The 20,054-nt window shown below is 34.2% G+C and overlaps 1 protein-coding gene across 2 annotated transcripts in view; it reads left to right on the plus strand.

Moving 5' to 3' along the window:
- The window catches only part of LOC128217006 (DDB1- and CUL4-associated factor 1-like), a 52,164-nt gene that overhangs the window by 31,376 nt on the left and 734 nt on the right, over positions 1 to 20,054 (plus strand). Inside the window, exons 25-38 of one of the 2 annotated variants that reach the window (XR_008258171.1) lie at positions 686 to 761; positions 975 to 1,036; positions 1,816 to 1,879; positions 4,514 to 4,585; positions 4,836 to 4,892; positions 5,375 to 5,463; positions 5,794 to 5,875; positions 7,337 to 7,570; positions 8,310 to 8,400; positions 9,023 to 9,121; positions 9,593 to 9,669; positions 14,119 to 14,205; positions 17,141 to 17,291; positions 17,573 to 18,710. Coding sequence is in view for 1 of the 2 variants with exons in the window: in XM_052923798.1 (XP_052779758.1) it covers positions 686 to 761; positions 975 to 1,036; positions 1,816 to 1,879; positions 4,514 to 4,585; positions 4,836 to 4,892; positions 5,375 to 5,463; positions 5,794 to 5,875; positions 7,337 to 7,570; positions 8,310 to 8,400; positions 9,023 to 9,121; positions 9,593 to 9,669; positions 14,119 to 14,205; positions 17,141 to 17,291; positions 17,573 to 17,742 (1,411 nt within the window). In the remaining variant the exon portion in view is untranslated. Of the gene's footprint in view, positions 1 to 685; positions 762 to 974; positions 1,037 to 1,815; positions 1,880 to 4,513; positions 4,586 to 4,835; positions 4,893 to 5,374; positions 5,464 to 5,793; positions 5,876 to 7,336; positions 7,571 to 8,309; positions 8,401 to 9,022; positions 9,122 to 9,592; positions 9,670 to 14,118; positions 14,206 to 17,140; positions 17,292 to 17,572; positions 18,957 to 20,054 lie in introns of those variants that run through there. The other variant, XM_052923798.1, reaches the window with a different exon arrangement.

Below are 20,054 nucleotides of genomic sequence, written 5' to 3' on the forward strand. Positions count from 1 at the left end.
GTTTTTGACATTTTGTTATTTTGTAACAGGATTACTTCTATACATGTATCTGAACATGTTAGTAGAGCTCATGACCCATATTTCACCGACATCTTTAGTCTGTGTTTAAGACTAAGACTCTGAAAGGCAAAATCTGAAACGTTTCAAAATATCTTATAGTTCATTTTGACGCCATTTGTAAACAACTGTAAAATGTAATTTTATGTAACATATTTGACAATTTTACTACCAATCCTCTTTTCATAACAGTTTTACAAGGAAATTTAAGTTTTTAGTCTCAGACTGAAGAGGTTTGTGAATACAGGCCCTGCTTTTTACAGGCAGATCAAGCATAGCAGTTTCAAACACTACATGTATAATATGTTACTACCTGGTTCAATAACATAATCAAACATTTCTGTATCAGTGTATCAGTGGGGGAGGGGAATACAAAATAAGGCCAAAATAGCTAATAAAATGGCAAAAACACACGCTTTCTTATGCATACATTATGCTTTAAAAGAGTTAGTCTTGTCAACGTTTTGTTTATTTTTCAAGAAATTTGCTTTTTTATTCATTTTTTTGGGAAAAAATAGACATTTTTTGGAAGGGTAAACAGCCTGTAGAAGGCAGTAAATTGCACCAAGAAAAATCATTGTACAGTATACCGTACCGGTAACTGACCTCTTAATTCCACTGTCTTCAGGCCTCACAGATGTCCGGAGCCACGAGGAAACATCTTAGCACCACTTAGCTTTACCACTAGGACCATTAAGAAAATGGTGAGCATAAAGTAATCAGTCACATGGAAAGTATAAGTTATCAAAGGCTTTAAGTGAAATGTAAATTTTAATTTAAGAATGCCAACAAATGGAAAAACAGATATTCGAAAAATTCAGTATATTTTTCAATCAAATTTTCAATTACCAACTGTTTTTGCATAAACTCTAAATTGAACAAATTAAAGAGAAAAAGGTTTTACTTTTGTTTTTCAGACACACCCAAAGTATGGAGGTTCAGACGGATGTAAGCTGGACAGGAAGTTCATATATAGCAGGTAGGTGTGAATAAATGTCCTGTAGAATGGTTGCCATTTTAAAGTTCACTCAGCTGTTGATTGGGGACAATTTGCTGATGTGCTTCGCAAAACTTCATCCTCAATAATTCTTTTTATGGCCAAAATAAATTAGTTCATATTGGTTGTCCGGTTAGCTCATTCGCTTCACACCTATGCGACCAGGGTTAGATACCCAGCTTAGGTGCATGTGAGTTTGGTTTGTGGTCACCAACCAGGACAAGTGGGCTTCCTCTGGGTCGGTCTGGTTTCCCCCACAACACGAGACCACACTCTCACATAACATTGAGCCAACGAGAGTGATTTATACAATGTTGTAATATCTTGTTTCACAATCCTTGTAAAATAAATAAGTTTAAACTACATATGTATTCATTGCTAGATTTTCATCCAATTTTTTTTTTTAAATGGGGGAAGGAAAAATTCATTTTTTTATTTTCTTATTTTTATTAGATGACTGTTTCACAGTTGAATAAATATGTGTTCATGTCCTTTCTTAAACATGTTTTTCTAGACCAACCACAACCACATTTGTAACAATTCTCATTTTATACATGTGAGTCTCTTCATCAACACTGTACATATGAATAGAGACCATTCACAGACAATACGGGACTGATAGACAAATACAGATGCTTGTTCAACCTCTTCATTTGAGTCTTTTAAATTTAAGGGATTGTGAAAGAAGAAGGGGGCGGGCAGGGATGAAAATGTAGCTATTAATTTATAGTCGCCGATAGTAACATCATAGATATTTCCAGATTCCGGCCAGTGAGAACGTACAAGGACTCTGACGATGATGGGTTCTCCTGCTGTACATTTGCAGTAAGTGTTGTACTGCCACCTTCCTTACAGGTTGCCCAAGATAGCACCAAACACAGCAATTATTAGTGTGTTTTATAACAGAGTGACAAAATATTAGCCACTTGTACTTTTTCAATGTTGTCATCTTTAGATTCTCTTAATTTTCTACTATATAAAAGATTTTTCTGCTATGTATCTAAGAATGCCAAATTATTTTGAGCTTCCTGTACTTTTTAACATGGTAAAAAAGATTTTCTTTAACATAATTTTTTAAATGTCAGCTCGTAATTCTGTGGCTGTTCATGATAATTTTAAACCTGAATGAACGTTCAGCTTTGGTGTTATTGGTTTGATCTCAGCTTGTATGAATGATGCCAGTTTGGCTCGACTTGCAAGGTGTGCTTACAATAGAGATCCAGTAAACACTCTTAATGCGATATTGAATTCACATGACCTGATTGTTGGGGGTTGGCTCTGCCCAGTCATTTGTTTGGGGGTGATTTGTCAGAGGTGGTCAAAGGAATCTATTAAACCCTTAATGCAATATTGAATAAACATGAGACAATTGACAGCCTCGCTCAGCCTGGTTACTTGTTAGGTGTGGTTTGTCCCAGGTTGTCAAGGTAATCCATTCAACTCTTAATGCCATTTTGAAATAGCATGACAGAAAAAGGGAGTCTCGCTCAGCCTGGTTTTATGTTGGGGGTTGTCATAAGTGGACAGTAATCCATTGAATTATTCAACCATTTGCTATTATTTACTGACAAAATATGATCACTTTAAAGTTTAGTTGAAAAGTTTGAATGATAACCAGCATCATGTTTATTTTTTGCCCATCATGCAATGGTGTGGTCTATAAGCCCCTTTTTGTGATAAAAGCAAGCTATGCAATAACAATACCTAAATAAAGCTCCTTCTACCCCCTCACCCCCCTTGATTTTTTTTTAAATTAGCTCATTTGTTGTTGCTTTTTGGACATTATTTCAAGCTCACCTTGCCTGGTCATGGCTGTTTGGTAAGCAGAAAATATACTGTAATGTCTTGTGTTTCAAACTTGAACCTAAAGCTTTGCACCTTTGCGTTTTTTTCAGAATTTACAGGTAGGTGGCTGTTGTAGCTAAAAATAATAAAAGCTGAGTTAGACTTATCTGCTACAGCAATAATAATTATTGAGAGTTGAAAGTTGTTTTGGTTTTTGTTGGGGGGTGGGGGAGGGTGCATGGAATGTTCATTTTGTATTTCACAAAAGAATTTCCTGAATATCTTCAAATTGAGGTGGATATAAACTAAAGCAAGGTTTTCTCATTTGGGCATAGAATATTGTGCAGTGTCACTATTATTCACTAAATTGCTTATTAAATTTATGATTTTGCTGCAGCAATGAAGGCAAAAAAGCTAGCATGTTTGTTAGGTCAGATGTTTTCACTGTTGTATTATCGTTATTGCTTTGCAAGAGTTGAAATTCAGCATTGTGTTTACTAGATCATCTGTTTTTCAAAGATTGAAAGTAGATTTACCGTCATAGCATTGGTGTTGCTGGCGTTGTCAGGATGCAAAATTTAGCCTGGGCCATAACTCAACAGCCATTCAAAATATTCCACAACATGTTGCTAGAGACAATGCGCACATGTGTAGCAAGTTATTTAACTCCGGCTTTATTATTTGCGGAGTTTTTTCCCCGCGTCGACTCAAAAACAACAGACAATCGTTTTTGCTCTGTAGCTCCCTTGTTTTGTTCCCTTCTAACTGTTTATTAGCATGGGCAAGTCTTGTATCATACTTGCACAGTGTATCCACATGTTCATCATCCCAGCACTCTTATTAAGTATATAAACAATTATGACATTCAGAAACTAGGCCACTCTATCAACCCTTTCTTAAAATATCAAATGATGCTTTTAGGCATTAGACTGAGAAAATCATCGAAAATGAAAATGAGGAGCAGTTACATTGTAGTTCCCTCTATGTATGCTTGTTATGTACATGTGTAAGCCTGTACATTATAAATGGCATGCTTTACATGCAACCCAACATGAACATATGTAATCATTTGGGTATATATCAATTTGCTTGTAGTAAATTATATTGACATTTAACTTTTAAATATTACATTCTTAATAAATGAAACAGAAATGACATGGTTCTGGCTCATCTTCGTGACTTTTACATTTATCACTGCATGGTGTGCATGCTGTCTATAATAACTGTGTAAGAAGCAGTTTCATAATTGTGCATGTAAAGAATAAGTGACTTTCCAAAAGCATGTAGTCATTCATTTATTAACATGGCTATTGTTGTTGTTTTTTAAGAAAATGGTGAAGGTGTTGTCATAGCTTTGGCATTGTTGGTGTTGTTGTGCACAAGTATGCCTTTACCATAAGTAAAAAAGCAAGATATTCACATGAAATAATATTATATTTAATCTTTAGATCCATTGATAATAGGCACACATGTATCAAGGCCCATAACTGTAGCTGTAGTGTAAAGGGTGTCAAGTTATGTCCCCTGATGTTTTGTCATTACTCGTGTTATCATGACAGTAACAGTTGTATTCAAGTATTTACTTTCTTTTTTAACAGATTTTGATTAAATTTGCAGGATTACAAAATGATCAAGCTTGTCCTAATTTTTAAATGGTATAATTGTGTGTTTCAGACAACCCAACAGTATTTGATGATTGGTACTTATGGAGGAAACCTGAGGCTAGTTAACACACAGAGTGCTGAGGTCTGTGGGATCGCTATCAAATGATTATTTATTGTAGTCGCTCCTTATTCTTATTTAAGTACATTGTTATTGACCTACATTGTCTTTTCAAAGTACATCATGCAAATCTTGTCAAATAAGGGAAAAAATGTCATTTGTTTCCAGCGCCAAAATGATCTCTTTTCTTCTTGTGTTGTTAACAAAAAGAACATGTTTTTATTTGTCACAAAGAACCAACAATATGAACATGTGTTATGATATGCGCTTGCAGGAGACTGGAAGTTTCCACTGCCACACGTCCCCCGTCACACATTGTGAACACTCCAGGGTAAGCAGCGTGAGGCATGAACTTTCTCTACCATATGATAAACATGGAACATTCTTACCTTGTCACATATATCTATAATAATGCTAAAGCTGGATCTAAAAAAGTTGTTGATATGAAGATAATACAGAGGTTGGGAGACACTTGTTGTACACGTACCTTTCTTCTGGACTTTTTTTTTGTGCACTACGTCATCCAGCTATGTGTACTTGGTTGAGGTAAATGATTTTTTATGCGATATCAATGAGCCTACATGTATACGTGAAAAGATAATTTTTGTAGACGAGTTTCAAACAAAACTGCAACTTTTATGTATATTATGTAGCTAGCATACATGTACATGTAATGTTTCACAAAGCCTTTACTCGCTCCATATACAACTAAAAACAACGCAAATATTTTGAATTGAACACTACAGTTTGCAACGAAATGTTGTTAGGCATCACTTTAGTTCATTTGTTCTAATTCTATGCTTATATCTACAGGATGGTAAACTGGTGCTGACGTCCTCCTCCTACGGCATCATGTACAGCTCCGCCCTCTGGTCATGGGGGTCTGAGACACTGGATAACAAGTAGGTTTATACCTCCCACTCTAGGGCTTCCTTGTTCAGTATGACACTTTATGTAAAGTTTCAAGTGTCTTGCACTGAGCCCTCTATTATTTATATATGGCTTGAGCTGGGATTTTTAATGATTATGGGCTTGCGCCTATTTCCTTTTAAGCTATATCTACCTGAGAAATCATGAACAAGTTACAAGGAAACATGAAGAAGGAAGCTCCCTGAAGATATGCTTGACCTGAACCTGGTATATAATTACAACACAAACTTACATTCTTTGTGGAGCGTAGATAATTAAGATATATTTATTTGTATGCTCAATTTATTGTCTTTTTCTTACAGATTTAACTTTGAAGACCACCATTTGGAGTTCAGTAGACACGTGCAGGATCGTTTAATAGGCACTAAAGATGAAACTGCAAATGTAAGTGAAGGATTTCAAGTTTTATGAAAATCTTTTCTGTTTTCAAGACTAGTTTATAGCTGTTACTTAAAAAATAAATACTAATTACTGATGTTTTTTTCTTACCGTATTATATCATGCATAGGACGCACTTTTTTACCACCAATTCTCGTCTTAAAAATTGCCTGCGTCCTTTCTATGCTATTAGAATTGCATCTGGTTTTTTTCCAAGTCCATTTCAGGTCGAAAATATCGGACCGGGGAAGAACGCGGTAATAGTAAGTATCTGTACTGCGTCACCGAAGAGAACAACTGACATAGGTAAAATCACGCAAGTTAACATGCAGAAATATATTTAATGTTTACTTTAAAATGATTTATTGAGAAATAAATTGAAAACAAACATGAGTGTTTACTTTTTTATAAAAGGGACGCTACTCACAAAGACTTGATGTGAGTCAGCACTTTAACTGGATTAAGTTATAACGGCAACGGAAAATCGGGAAAGGAGGTAAATATCAACTAATCGTTGTTCATGATTTTCATGTTTCGATATTTTACAAAACATTTTGTTGTATGTTACTGTTTTAAAAAATTATAAAGGAATGTGCATAACGCAAAGTAGCATTATTGTCACTATCAAATCTTTGCAAATGTGCGAAGGTGTGAAAAACACCCGCTGTCCGTCATTAGAAAAACATCAATAGAACAAACTTTTGCGATGGTAATACCGTATGGGTGTTTGTTCACACTTTACCTGACGTGCTGGCAAGGCTAATTACCGACACGCATTAATTATGCCGACATGCTTTAATCGCGCAGCGACAAGCCTTATCAAAACAATCAGTTTTGACAATACACAGTTTTGTTGCGATTGCAACGGTTGACTGTCATTCAGAAGGCATGTCGGGACTATTGCAACGGTTGCAACGATTGACTGTCAATCAGGACTATTACGGCATTTATATAATTATAATATGCGTGAATGTTCTCAAAATGTCAAGACATATATCATTGTTGTGTACGCTAAATTACCAAAATACGACGATAATTATCGAAATACACAAGACAGTTATCGAAATATGCCTTATATACAATTTTTTGTTTGTTTTTTACTTCAATATATGTTATAAATACTTTACCAACCTCAATTTTTCGGCTCCGATTTTGACATTTTTTCGCTGCGTCCTATCTTATATATTAAGGGTTTTTACCCGTTTTCTCAACTAATTTTTTGCCTGCGTCCTATCTATGCTAGCGTCCTATACATGATATAATACGGTACATTGCTTCTTTTTCCAAGTAACCTATGTTTGGCTATTAAAGCGATGCTAAAGGGTTGATTGGTCATGGTTATACTCATATTTTATTTCCTGAAAAAGTTTTATTTCCTGAAAAAGTGAAAATAAATATGTTTGTTTTTCATTATTGTTAATCATATAATCATCTCCTTATGGTATCATGTACTTCATTCCTTCACAGATCTATGATATAACAACTGGTGAACGTATCGTGAAGCTCTTTGATGCGGACAAGGCCAACAACTACAAGGCAAACCGAGCCATCTTTAACCCGACAGACGACCTGGTGCTCAATGATGGGGTATTGTGGGATGTAAGGTCAGCGAAGGCAATCCACAAGTTTGACAAGTTCAACCAGTATGTCAGCGGCGTCTTCCATCCTGTGGGGCTTGAGATAATCATCAACTCAGAAATTGTATCCTTGATCTGAATGGAAAAATATGTGTTGTTGTTTTAAGCTTGTTGGTTTTTTTATGAAAAACAGTTGAGGTATGGTAAAGGCCTTGGTGTTGTTGTCAGGGCTGCAGCATGCAAAAACTTTGCTCAAAATTTGTGTAAGTTATTTGAATGAAACTTGTTGCCAGTGACAATATGCCCAGGTATAGCAAGGCCTATAACACTAGATGATTTATGGCCCTTTTTCAGCTGAATAGCAACACACAGGTATTGAATCAAACATTCAGAAAAGCTCTTGATCTGAATGTTGTTTTGTTTCTGCATGAAATGGTTGAGTGGTCTCTATATTCAATGCTCACTGCTCGTATAAAGCGGCCACTTGAGCGGTCCCTAGATTCAATGTCCACTTGAACAGTCCCTATATTCAATGCTCACTTCAGCGGTCCCTATATTCAATGCTCACTTGAGCAGTTCCTATATTCAAGGCTCACTTGGGTGGTCTCAATATTCAATGTCCACTTGAGCACCTATATTCAATGCTAACTTGAGCGGGCCCTATATTCAATGCTCACCTGATTGGTCACTATATTCAATGCTCACTTGTGTTTTCATTATTTATAATGATCACTATTGGTCACTGTATATAGTGACCTCTTTAATGGTCACTACATTTAATGGTCACTATAGTGATCACTATATTAAAAAATAACTATTTCTATGGCAACTCTCAACATTTACTTTCCTTGACCCTGGCACAGTGGGACATTCGCTCATTCCAGCTTCTCCACACAGTTCCAGAGCTTGACCAGTGTCAGATACGCTTCAACTACCTCGGAGATGTCATGTATGGTATGGCACACAACATCATATATTTTATATTATCTGGAATTGATTTGTTATCAGGAATTAACTTGGCAATCACCATTGGATGACTGATGTTATTGTTTGTTAAAGTAAATAAACATATAATTTTCTTAAAATTCGTTACCTGCTACAAGAGTTATCAGTAATAATTTTTTTTGTCATTTTCGAGTTCAAATGAGTGTACTAGAGTGGTCTAGTGGTACTGATGTCCACCAATACTATTTTCTAAACTAGAAACAGATTCAAGCATGATTCTATATGCTATTAACTTTTGTTTTGTTGTAAGGTAAAAGAAATTAGTATAAACCGAACTAAATTATCGTAAAATGCAAAAGAAACTGTTACACATCAGTATTGGTTTAATGATTTCTAGTAATACAATTAAACCTACAAATGCAATTGTATGTACCCCAGTATTGTAATTTTCACTCTGGTAAGAACATAAAAAAATTCTATATCAGGTACAATGCTGTGTATGTTTTTTTCTCTATTTTTCTGACATGGGATGCTGTCATTACAGTTTCATTGTCCAAAATGTTTGTTTTGATATGTCCTGTACTATGTCCTTAACAGCAAGTTTAGGATGTTTACTCCCCCTATTTTCCAGCGACTCGTGTGGATGAGGAACTGGACATGGAGTCAGAGAGACACAGCCCCTTTGGCTCTATCTTCCGAACACTAGACACAACAAATTACTCTCTCATAGGTGAGCTAAATATGGTCGGTATCTTCTGAACACTAGACCCCACAAATAACTCTCACATAGGTGAGCTAAATATGGTTGGTATATTCTAAACACTAGACACCACAAATTACTCTCCCATAGGTGAGCTAAATATGGTCGGTCTACTGTCTTATATAAACATACCTCACATTTTACTTACAAGTGAGTATCCCCATATCTTGGTCAAAATTTGGTCTTATGTCTATTTTGCAAAATATTGGTGTTTACTGGTGCACCATTCAGTTATGATAATGGACATGTACTTCTAATTTCTTTTCAGGTTTATTTTCACCTTTACCTAGTAATTCCATGTGATATTTAATGTTAAAAGAGAGGTTAATGGAAAGAATACCTTTTTGCAACAGCTGAAGGCTGGGACCTTAATGCAGATGTTTAGTTATTCATGCAATATACAGGAAACTGACAGTAACAACTAGTATTTACTTATTGCAGCAACGGTGGACGTGAAGTCTCGCAGTATCGCAGACATCTCCACAGACAAACTGGACAACTATCTTGCCGTTGTAGAGGTAAGTTAGAAGTTGAGATCCCGAGCTTATAACAAGTGTACATCTCCTGTGCATGGCCCCAGGAGATCCATCATCGGTAGGAGTGCTTTCTCAATAGCTTCTTTAATAGACAAGAGTGCTGCTTGCATTCCTGAAAGCAGCTTCAAGCTAGATCAACAAATCTCTCATTTCATTAGAGCTGATATAGACTAGAAAAACTTAAGCAATCTCCAGCTTAGATTATTGCATAGGCTGTACTTTGTGGTCATTTAGGACTAAAATGAAGGCTAGTTCAATTCAAATATATTTCTTTAGTCCTCTGTTCCAGAGCAGAGGAAAAGGATTTATTTTTACACAAGGTTATACATCATAGTATGAACTTATTTTTAAATTTTCTAACAATAACATATTTTATTTTCTTTAAGTGCATGAAGGTAAAGTTCAGTTTTGTTGTGTTCCTGGTGTTCATGATTCAAACATTTACATAGTTAATTTTAAGGTAATTTATCCATCATTAATACAAAAAAAAATGCTACTGGTAAAGTTTAATTTTAAGTTGCAAAATGTTGCAAGTTTTTTTTTCCACCATTTATTTTTTGTATAGGTATTATATTATAAAGGAACAAATGAAATAGTAAAAAATCATAGTAAATTTTAGTTTGTTACTTACCTTTGATATATCATATAATAATTACACCTCAACTTCCATTCCTTAAATGAACTGCCTTTTGGCATTTGCGGTAATCATATGATGAACGAAACATCTTCGCATATGTTCGGGATGCTGTTCATCGTATAACAATATATATGAAAATTGTTCATCTTGTTATTGTTTGTATTGTCTCGGCAAGTCCTGTAAAATATTAATCAACATTTAGAAAGTGTTAATTTATGATATGTTAAACGTATTGTTGTCATTTGTGTTTCAATTTTACGTTTAAAAGTGATTTCAAGTGGTTGATCTTTTTCCGCGTTATTGTGACGCCATTTGATAAAATGTTTCTGGTTACAGTCGGGTCGTTCCGTTTACAAGATACAATACACTTTATTTAAAGTCGGGTATGTGTTAACAAGAAACATTAGCTCAATGAGCTATTTTCCGACATGAGCTATTTTCCGACATTTACAGAATGTGAAAGCATGGATTACTGAAAGGTTTCTTAAATGAAAAATGAAGAATTGTTTTAACAATTCTTGAATAAAATAATGAACTATTGGTGTAAATATAAGTAATGAATTTTGGGTTTGACACCAAAAACCTTGACCAGCCCATTTGCGTTCATACCCCGATAATGACATCAACCCCGCAACTCTATCCTTAGATAGTAGCATCATTATGGTGTTATTCAAATATATTATCATGCATAAATGAAATAATAGTAAATCAATATGAATTAAACATAGCAATAGTCTAAATGTTAATATCTAAAATGCACTAAATTCTTTGTATCCTAATCATGGATGGCTTACCTTAAAATTATGTAAATTCAGTGTAAGAGTTAATGGGACTGATAAATGACATTCTGCTGACATGATCGAAACTGCACAGTCAATTAATTATTTTAACAAGCATGTGCATCTTCAAAATGATTCAAAAATAGAAAAGTATTCGTTTTCTCCATAATTTGAAGTGACACATTTTGAATGCTCATTTCACAGTAACATCACCATTGTTTACCAGTTATATTTTTGTGCTTAGAGAGGTTGGGGAACTTAAATTGAATGTGTTTGTGTAATCTTACTTTAAACTTGTCTGTTTTTCAAAAGAAAAAAGTAAAGGTATACTTGTTCCCAGAGATAAGATAAGAGGCACTTTTACAGCCAGGTAACTCTGGCATAAATGGTAGTTAAGTTATGCCCCTTGTTTGACTAAAATAAGAACAGATTGACATTGGCGTGTGTTCCACAGTCCTTGCTTTGCAATCTTCATCATCAATGCACTATGTAAAAGATGCAACTGTATAACTTGTAACAATCACACCAAAAATGATTGTTTTATTGGACTGTTAAATAGTCCAAAGTTCAAGGAAGACTTCCATACTTATTTGCAACTTCAACATGTTTGAGTAAGTTTACCTACATTTAATTAAATGAGAATATTCATGTGGCTTTCTCAACATCTGCTTTAATACTGTTTTGATAATTATACCAAAATGATGCCATGACATTCCTTGTAAGCATTTTAACTTAATGCAGTCGATATTTGCATTCTTGAACATTTAATTATAAGTTAATAACTATCATAATGTTAATTAAATGATAATTAAATATTTAGAAATGTGTCTTCTTAAACATAGTGTAATTGCAGTGTAGAATTTTAATTTACAAACTATGTATATTGTACGAGTTATTTGAATGCCATATATTTACTAAAATAAAAACACCTGGTAAAGTGTTACGATATAGAGAAAAGTTTTACAAGGTATCATATGGTTCTCATAAAACAATTACTCGACTCTTCCTTCATGTTAGAATTATAATTAGTCACTGACCAGAAGTTGGCAATTCTTTTTTTCTTTTTTTTCCCATTAGGAAACGTCGTTTTTTAGATGATAACAATAAATTACTGTTTATTGCATCAGGAACATAAATGGTTGTATATGTTTTTAAAATTCTGATTTTTAATACAAATTTTAATGCTTATTATCGGACAATGCCTTGGTGTCTCTAAGTATTGTTAGTTTCAATATTTAATTACAATCAATAACAGTTCAGATTGGTGAAAAACGGCAGGTAACATACACAAAGAAGGTCTTGGAAAATGCAGATAACATTTACTGTGTAAATGGATGTCTGTACTTTTTAATGTAATTATGGACCTCTACATCTATGCACATGTGCAGTTTTTCCGTCAACATTGACGCCATGCATCATCTTTCTCTAGAGACAAAAATGTTACTAACAGGATGGTTTTTAGCCGGATTTTTCATCGAAAGATTACGGGTTATAGAATGGTGACAACCGGGCGGGTGGGCGTTAAAAATTCTGTGTTAAAGTATTCATTTTATGTAATAAAATCAAGAGTTTTTATCCAATGGTTATCAAACTTGATCAGACTATTGGTCGGCATGTCATCTTGAATATACATGAATATGGGTCATCTGGGGTCAAAAATAGGTCACTATGTCAAATCTTTAGAAGAAATATTTCACAGTAATAACTTTAACAATTTTTATCAAATCTTGATGAAAAAATGTCAGAAAGCTTGTCTGCATTATATCTTACATATTTTTTATATTGGTCAACCCGGGTCAAAATCTAGGTCACTAGGTCAATTCTTAGGAAAAATATTCCTACGTCATAAATTCAACATTATTTTCATCTTGATTAAACTTGGTCAGAATATTTGTCTGCATAATATCTTGCTTATTTTTCATATCGGTCATCCGGGGTCAAATTCTAGGTCACTAGGTCAAATCTTAGAAAAATCTTTCCTCGTCATAAATTCAACAATTTTTGTCAATCTCTATGAAACTTGATCAGAATATTTGTCTGCATAATATCTTGAAAGTTCTTTAATATGGGTCATCCCCGGTCAAAATCTATGTCACAAGGTCAAATCGTAGAAAGAATTCCACGGTCATAAAAATTCATTAATTTTTGTCAAATCTTTATGAAACTTGATCAGAATATTTGTCTACATGTTGTCTTAAACATTTGTGAATATGGGTCACCTCAAATCAAAAACTAGGTCACTAGGTCAAATCTTAGGAAATATTTTCCCGATGTCATAAAAAAAATTCTATGCTTACCAAACCTATCAATATCAGTCAACAACTAAATTCAATTGCTATTTTATAAACACACATCCCAATCATGAATTGCATATCTACCCATATTTTTCAAAAAAATAAATTTTAATTAAATTTTATAAAAAAAATGTGTACATGAAATCTTAGATGATTAAGTGTGTCATCTAGGGTCAAAAACTAGGTCTCTGGGCCAGGTCTTATTGGAAAAGCTTATGTATTTATAAAATGTTCATTTTTCCTCACACAAATGAAATAGTTTCTGTTGATCAGATTATTTGTATGAACGATGTCTCGGATAAGTATAAATATGGGTCTTTTGGTTAAAAATACTAGGTCACTAGCTGTAATCCTAGGTTTGCAAAATTGCATTGTCAAATAAAAAATCCTGCTTTAATGCGGTGTTGCCGCATTGGCGTCTTGTTTAGATCATGTGTTTTTAGAAGGAAGAAAAAAAGTTGTTGTGTTATGCAAACAGAGATTTGGTCAACTCAAAACATTCAAGTCATGAAACTCATACATATTACAAGTGAAAAAACACATGCGTAGCAAGCTCAACAACTAAGATTTAAAAGTTGTTGAATGATTCCCATTATGAGTTGAGAACAATGAAGTAGTCTTGGCATTCTCTAGTGACACTTGTGTTCTTGTTTTGTCTATATCGGTCAAGATACCTGCTGACTAGATTGTTTTAATATTTTCTGTTTTCTCTCACCTGTAGAACACCCAGTCTCAGGACATTGGATCCAACGAGAACATCTGTCGTTTATACGAGATCGGCAAACTCAGGGATGATGATGATGATCAGGTACTGCATGCTCATTATGAAGTTATATGTAATATGTAAATTTCTGGTGATGGATGATTATGGCAGTATATATATTTATATATTACGATTATGTTCTTTTTGTATCATATTACAAGTACGAACATGTCAGTTATGTGGATAGTCTGTTATTGTTATTCTCACATTGTAACGAGCTCACTTAGTCTGTCTGCGGTGAGCTTGACTAAGTTACCGAAAGCCATTTGCAGATTTTAAATATTTAATACTCAAGGTTTATTGGTCAAACTCCCTTTTACTAAGCCTTGTTCAGGCTGTGTATAAGCCATACATTTTTATATTTTATACTCAACGTTTTTTGGTCAAACTCCCTTTTACTAAGCCTTATTCCGGCTGTGTATAAGCCATGCATTTTAATATTTTATACTCAAGGTTTATTGGTCAAACTCCCTTTTACTAAGGCTTGTTCGGGCTGTTTATAAGCCATGCATTTTAATATTTTATACTCAAGGTTTATTGGTCAAACTCCCTTTTACTAAGGCTTGTTCGGGCTGTTTATAAGCCATGCATTTTAATATTTTATACTCAAGGTTTATTGGTCAAACTCCCTTTTACTAATCCTTGTTCGGGCTGTTTATAAGCCATGCATTTTAATATTTTTTACTCAAGGTTTATTGGTCAAACTCCATTTTACTAATCCTTGTTCGGGCTGATTATAAGCCATGCATTTTAATATTTTATACTCAAGGTTTATTGGTCAAACTCCCTTTTACTAAGCCTTGTTCGGGCTGTTTATAAGCCATGCATTTTAATATTTTATACTCAAGGTTTATTGGTCAAACTCCATTTTACTAATCCTTGTTCGAGCTGATTATAAGCCATGCATTTTAATATTTTATACTCAAGGTTTATTGGCCAAACTTCCTTTTACTAAGGCTTGTTCGGGCTGTTTATAAGCCATGCATTTTAATATTTTGTACTCAAGGTTTATTGGTCAAACTCCCTTTTACTCAGCCTTGTTCGGGCTGTTTATAAGCCATGCATTTTAATATTTTATACTCAAGGTTTATTGGTCAAACTCCATTTTACTAAGCCTTATTCGGGCTGTTTATAAGCCATGTATTTTAATATTTTATACTCAAGGTTTATTGGTCAAACTCCCTTTTACTAAGCCTTATTCGGGCTGTTTATAAGCCATGCATTTTAATATTTTATACTCAAGGTTTATTGGTCAAACTCCCTTTTACTAAGCCTTGTTCAGGCTGTTTATAAGCCATGCATTTTAATATTTTTTACTCAAGGTTTATTGGTCAAACTCCCTTTTACTAAGGCTTGTTCGAGCTGATTATAAGCCATGCATTTTAATATTTTATACTCAAGTTTTATTGGTCAAACTCCCTTTTATTAAGGCTTGTTCGGGCTGTTTATAAGCCATGCATTTTATTATTTTTTACTCAAGGTTTATTGGTCAAACTCCATTTTACTAATCCTTGTTCGAGCTGATTATAAGCCATGCATTTTAATATTTTATACTCAAGGTTTATTGGTCAAACTCCCTTTTACTAAGGCTTGTTCGGGCTGTTTATAAGCCATGCATTTTAATATTTTTTACTCAAGGTTTATTGGTCAAACTCCATTTTACTAAGGCTTGTTTGGGCTGTGTATAAGCCATGCATTTTAATATTTTATACTCAAGGTTTATTGGTCAAACTCCATTTTACTTATCCTTGTTCGGGCTGATTATAAGCCATGCATTTTAATATTTTATACTCAAGGTTTATTGGTCAAACTCCCTTTTACTAAGCCTTGTTCGGGCTGTTTATAAGCCATGCATTTTAATATTTAATACTCAAGGTTTATTGGTCAAACTCCCTTTTACTTAGGCTTGTTTGGGCTGCTTATAAGCCATGCATTTTAATATTTTATACTCAAGGTTTATTGGTCAAACTCCCTTTTACTTAGGCTTGTTTGGGCTGCTTATAAGCCATGCATTTTAATATTTAATACTCAAGGTTTATTGGTCAAACTCCCTTTTACTTAGGCTTGTTTGGGCTGCTTATAAGCCATGCATTTTAATATTTTATACTCAAGGTTTATTGGTCAAACTCCCTTTTACTAAGGCTTGTTCGGGCTGCTTATAAGCCATGCATTTTAATAATTTATACTCAAGGTTTATTGGTCAAACTCCCTTTTACTAAGGCTTGTTCGGGCTGTTTATAAGCCATGCATTTTAATATTTTATACTCAAGGTTTATTGGTCAAACTCCATTTTACTAATCCTTGTTCGAGCTGATTATAAGCCATGCATTTTAATAATTTATACTCAAGGTTTATTGGTCAAACTCCCTTTTACTAAGCCTTGTTCGGGCTGTCTATAAGCCATGCATTTTTATATTTTATACTAAAGGTTTATTGGTCAAACTCCCTTTTACTAAGGCTTGTTTGGGCTGTGTATAAGCCATGCATTTTAATATTTTGAATAAATTGGCATAAATGTTCACCATGAGATGACAGCGTGTCCACCCATAATGGTGGGTCAAAGGTCAAGGTCTCATTCGGGGTACAGTAGTAGTATGATTTTCTTGTAATTTCCTTTGTATGCATAGTTATAAAGTTTCCAACAACTTTATACCTTGTCAAAGAACAATGCCTATAAAACAAGATCAGTCCAATATTCATAAAAAAAAACATTTATTATTCAATATTCAATTTAACAACCTTTCACTGAACTGTTACCTCATTTCTATTCACCAGCAGGCTTCAAAGGCTTTAGATAAATGGATTTATCCTATTAAACAAACATTTTAGAATACAGCCTTTTTTGAAAGTAATTGAGACTGAAGAATTTTTTAATATAGACTTAAGTAACATTACATCAAAAACTTGTCCCAAAATGTTTACATATCAAAAATCAAATTTAATCATTCTTCGATTATACAAACATGTGATATTTATTTAGCAAAATGAGGAAGAGGAGGAGCAGGTGGCAGATGACGATGATGATGATGATGATGATAATGGTGATGACTTCATGTTAGGTGATGATGATGATGATGACGACGATGATGATGATGACGACGATGATGGAGATGACCAGGGTGCATTAATTGGTGAGTGTAATTGAAATTAAGTTGGTAAAGTTTGGCTTTTGGGGTTGGTGAGCTCTTATATAAGAACTATGTTACAACATATTGTGAACAATCAAAACAATCAGTTATTTGTTTAATTTATGCCCCAGATTCTTCAGAAATGTTTACTTGCAGATCCAAATAAGTTTCATCTAAGTGATCATTTTATCATAATTGCCCGTGCAGGAAAATTGACATAAAGAAGGGATTTTCAAGGAAGGGATTTTCGTTTATTCTTAAAGAAATATGTTTCTCGGTTTCAGAAGGTATAGACTTTGGCAGTGATGGAAGTGATGTGATTTTGTCGTTGGGAAGTGATGATGAAAACGATGACGATGACGATGATGATGATGATGATGATGATGATGACATTGATGAAGATGATGATGATGATGATGACGATGATGATATAATATTTGAACTTGCTGACTGAATGTGGTTCACTGTTGGCCTGACTTTGTGCTGTCATGGATGGTTAATGTTTATTATGTTAAAACTTTGGGAAGGTTACCTTTATAAAGTTGTTTTGAGAAGTGCTATATCAATATTATGAATTGCCTTACATACATTATATGAGAAATTTTAGACTCAGAGTAAATTGTATGAAGCCTATTTGCTAATTATTTGAAATGAAGTCCATTTGGATGCTTTAAAAGGGTCTAGAATGCTTTATAGAAATAAGCAAGCAATTAAAAGAAGAAGAAAATCAAAGCTCTACATGAAACTTTATTTGGTTTAAACATACTGAGACTTCTGTTTTATGTATGTTAAGCATACCATATCTACTGAAATAAGAAAGCCTTCAAGAGACTAACTGATTTAATTTGGTAATATTTTTTTTGAACTTGTTAAAAATTGAGAAATTTTACTTCCTTTTGTGAACAAACATCAAAATGCATTTGACAGACACTCCTTTGAACATAATATTGGAAAACCATAAATGCATTATTTAGTAAGTAGTCGAAGGTTTATCAGCTCAAAATTGATGTTTGTTAAACATGATGTGTATGTATTGATTTTGAATAAGAGTGTCATCTTAACTTAAAATGATATTGGTTTCAGGCAATTATATAAGAATGATGTAATATTTGAAATTGGTTTTATAACATGATTGGTAAAACTTATGAGCCTGCACCAGGCCTCCCCGTTCATTCACCTTCAATTAAGGTGCAGTATGTAGGCGATAAGGAGAATTTTTGGGACATGCCTTTGATACTGTTTGTGGTTATTATCTTTATGTAATATGATTTGCAGCATGTGACGATGATGTGTACAAATGAGAGGTGCTTTGTATATATTGTGTGTACATATGTACATAAAATGTTCATGTTTTTAAGTTATTTGTGACTGCAGCTTATCCGGTCAAAGACGAGCTTTATTCAATCTCTAAATTCCCGCTATGTGAGTAGAAGACAACTGATATATGTATATTTGATGTTAGTTGATTTCTAGAAGAATATACAGGAAGTGTAATATATTTGATAATGGGCGTCCCCCCAGCCCCTGGTGTGCTACCGCTTCAATCCACGCATGCTACCAGAATGTGAAACTACCGGATGGTGATGGTTTTTAGGACATGAAAGCGAACTTTGTTTAAATTGAAATGTGCAGCTGCATGCAATGTTCTAATTAAAACCTGTTACATCATGTGGACTTGTTTTATACTCTTTTACGCTTTTTAAAGCTTCTGGATCATTTTCTACACAAAAGATACCGTTTTGTGCCAGCCCGGGACCAAAATGGAACTATCATATTCGGATGCATTCAAAATGACATATTCGAGCGACGATTGCAATAATGACTCTATGAGTCACTGTAATAATTGCGTGCAATATCGGAGAACAGACTAGAGTCCTTATTTTGGAGTTCACTAAGCTAGTGGGTCATGCTCCGTTCACTTAGCCTCCATTTAACAGTGTATGCATCATGTAAATTTCAAGGCATATTTACGACGTACAAGTATTCTACGTTATAATTATGTCATTCATATTGCGCAAATGGCGAATTCTTTGCATTCCGCATTATCAAAACGTCAGCAACATTTAATGTGCTCGGATATTAAGGTGTAGTATTGTATACGTCAATTCGAATTAGGACATAACATTGTCTTGTTCTTTGAAACCATTTGGCTTTACCAGGTGAGTGACATGTGACTTTATTACCGACAGGTCGGAGCCGTCCGTACGTGTGTTTAGTCTTCGGCAAATAAAGAAACGATTCGTTTTCAACTGAAGCTTTGTGAAAAAGTCGTGTCCACGTGTGTGTATTTATATAATGTTTATTATATAACTAACTAACATGTTAGCGCTACGTGCTCCGTTCTCATTACATGTGCTTTCAATTTTAACTAGTTTCAGAGGTTTAACAAAGACCTGCATGTCTAGGATTCCTACTGCAATGCGCAATTCATCCATGTTTACATTCATGATTCTAAAATTAATGTCACATTGTATATTACCGGTTTATCCTCGTATCTTATACGTTTTGCGTTTTCAGTTATTTTGGGCGTAACGTGTTTTTAATGATTTTTAAAACTGAATGTTTACATGAAAAGTAAATGAAGGCTGAGTACAACTAGTGTCGGAACTTGAACAGACCCTCGAGCTTTAAAAGTCATCTTATTACTTGTATGAAAGAGTAGAACAGTTCATTTCTCGCCTGCGCTACCGCTACCAAGGGCGGCATGTAGTTTGACCGGACTCCTTGAGCCGGTGGTCATTGTTTCTTTGTTCGTTAATGGTAAAC

This window comes from Mya arenaria, chromosome 14 (assembly GCF_026914265.1).
Source record: "Mya arenaria isolate MELC-2E11 chromosome 14, ASM2691426v1".
NCBI classification, from domain to species: domain Eukaryota; kingdom Metazoa; phylum Mollusca; class Bivalvia; order Myida; family Myidae; genus Mya; species Mya arenaria.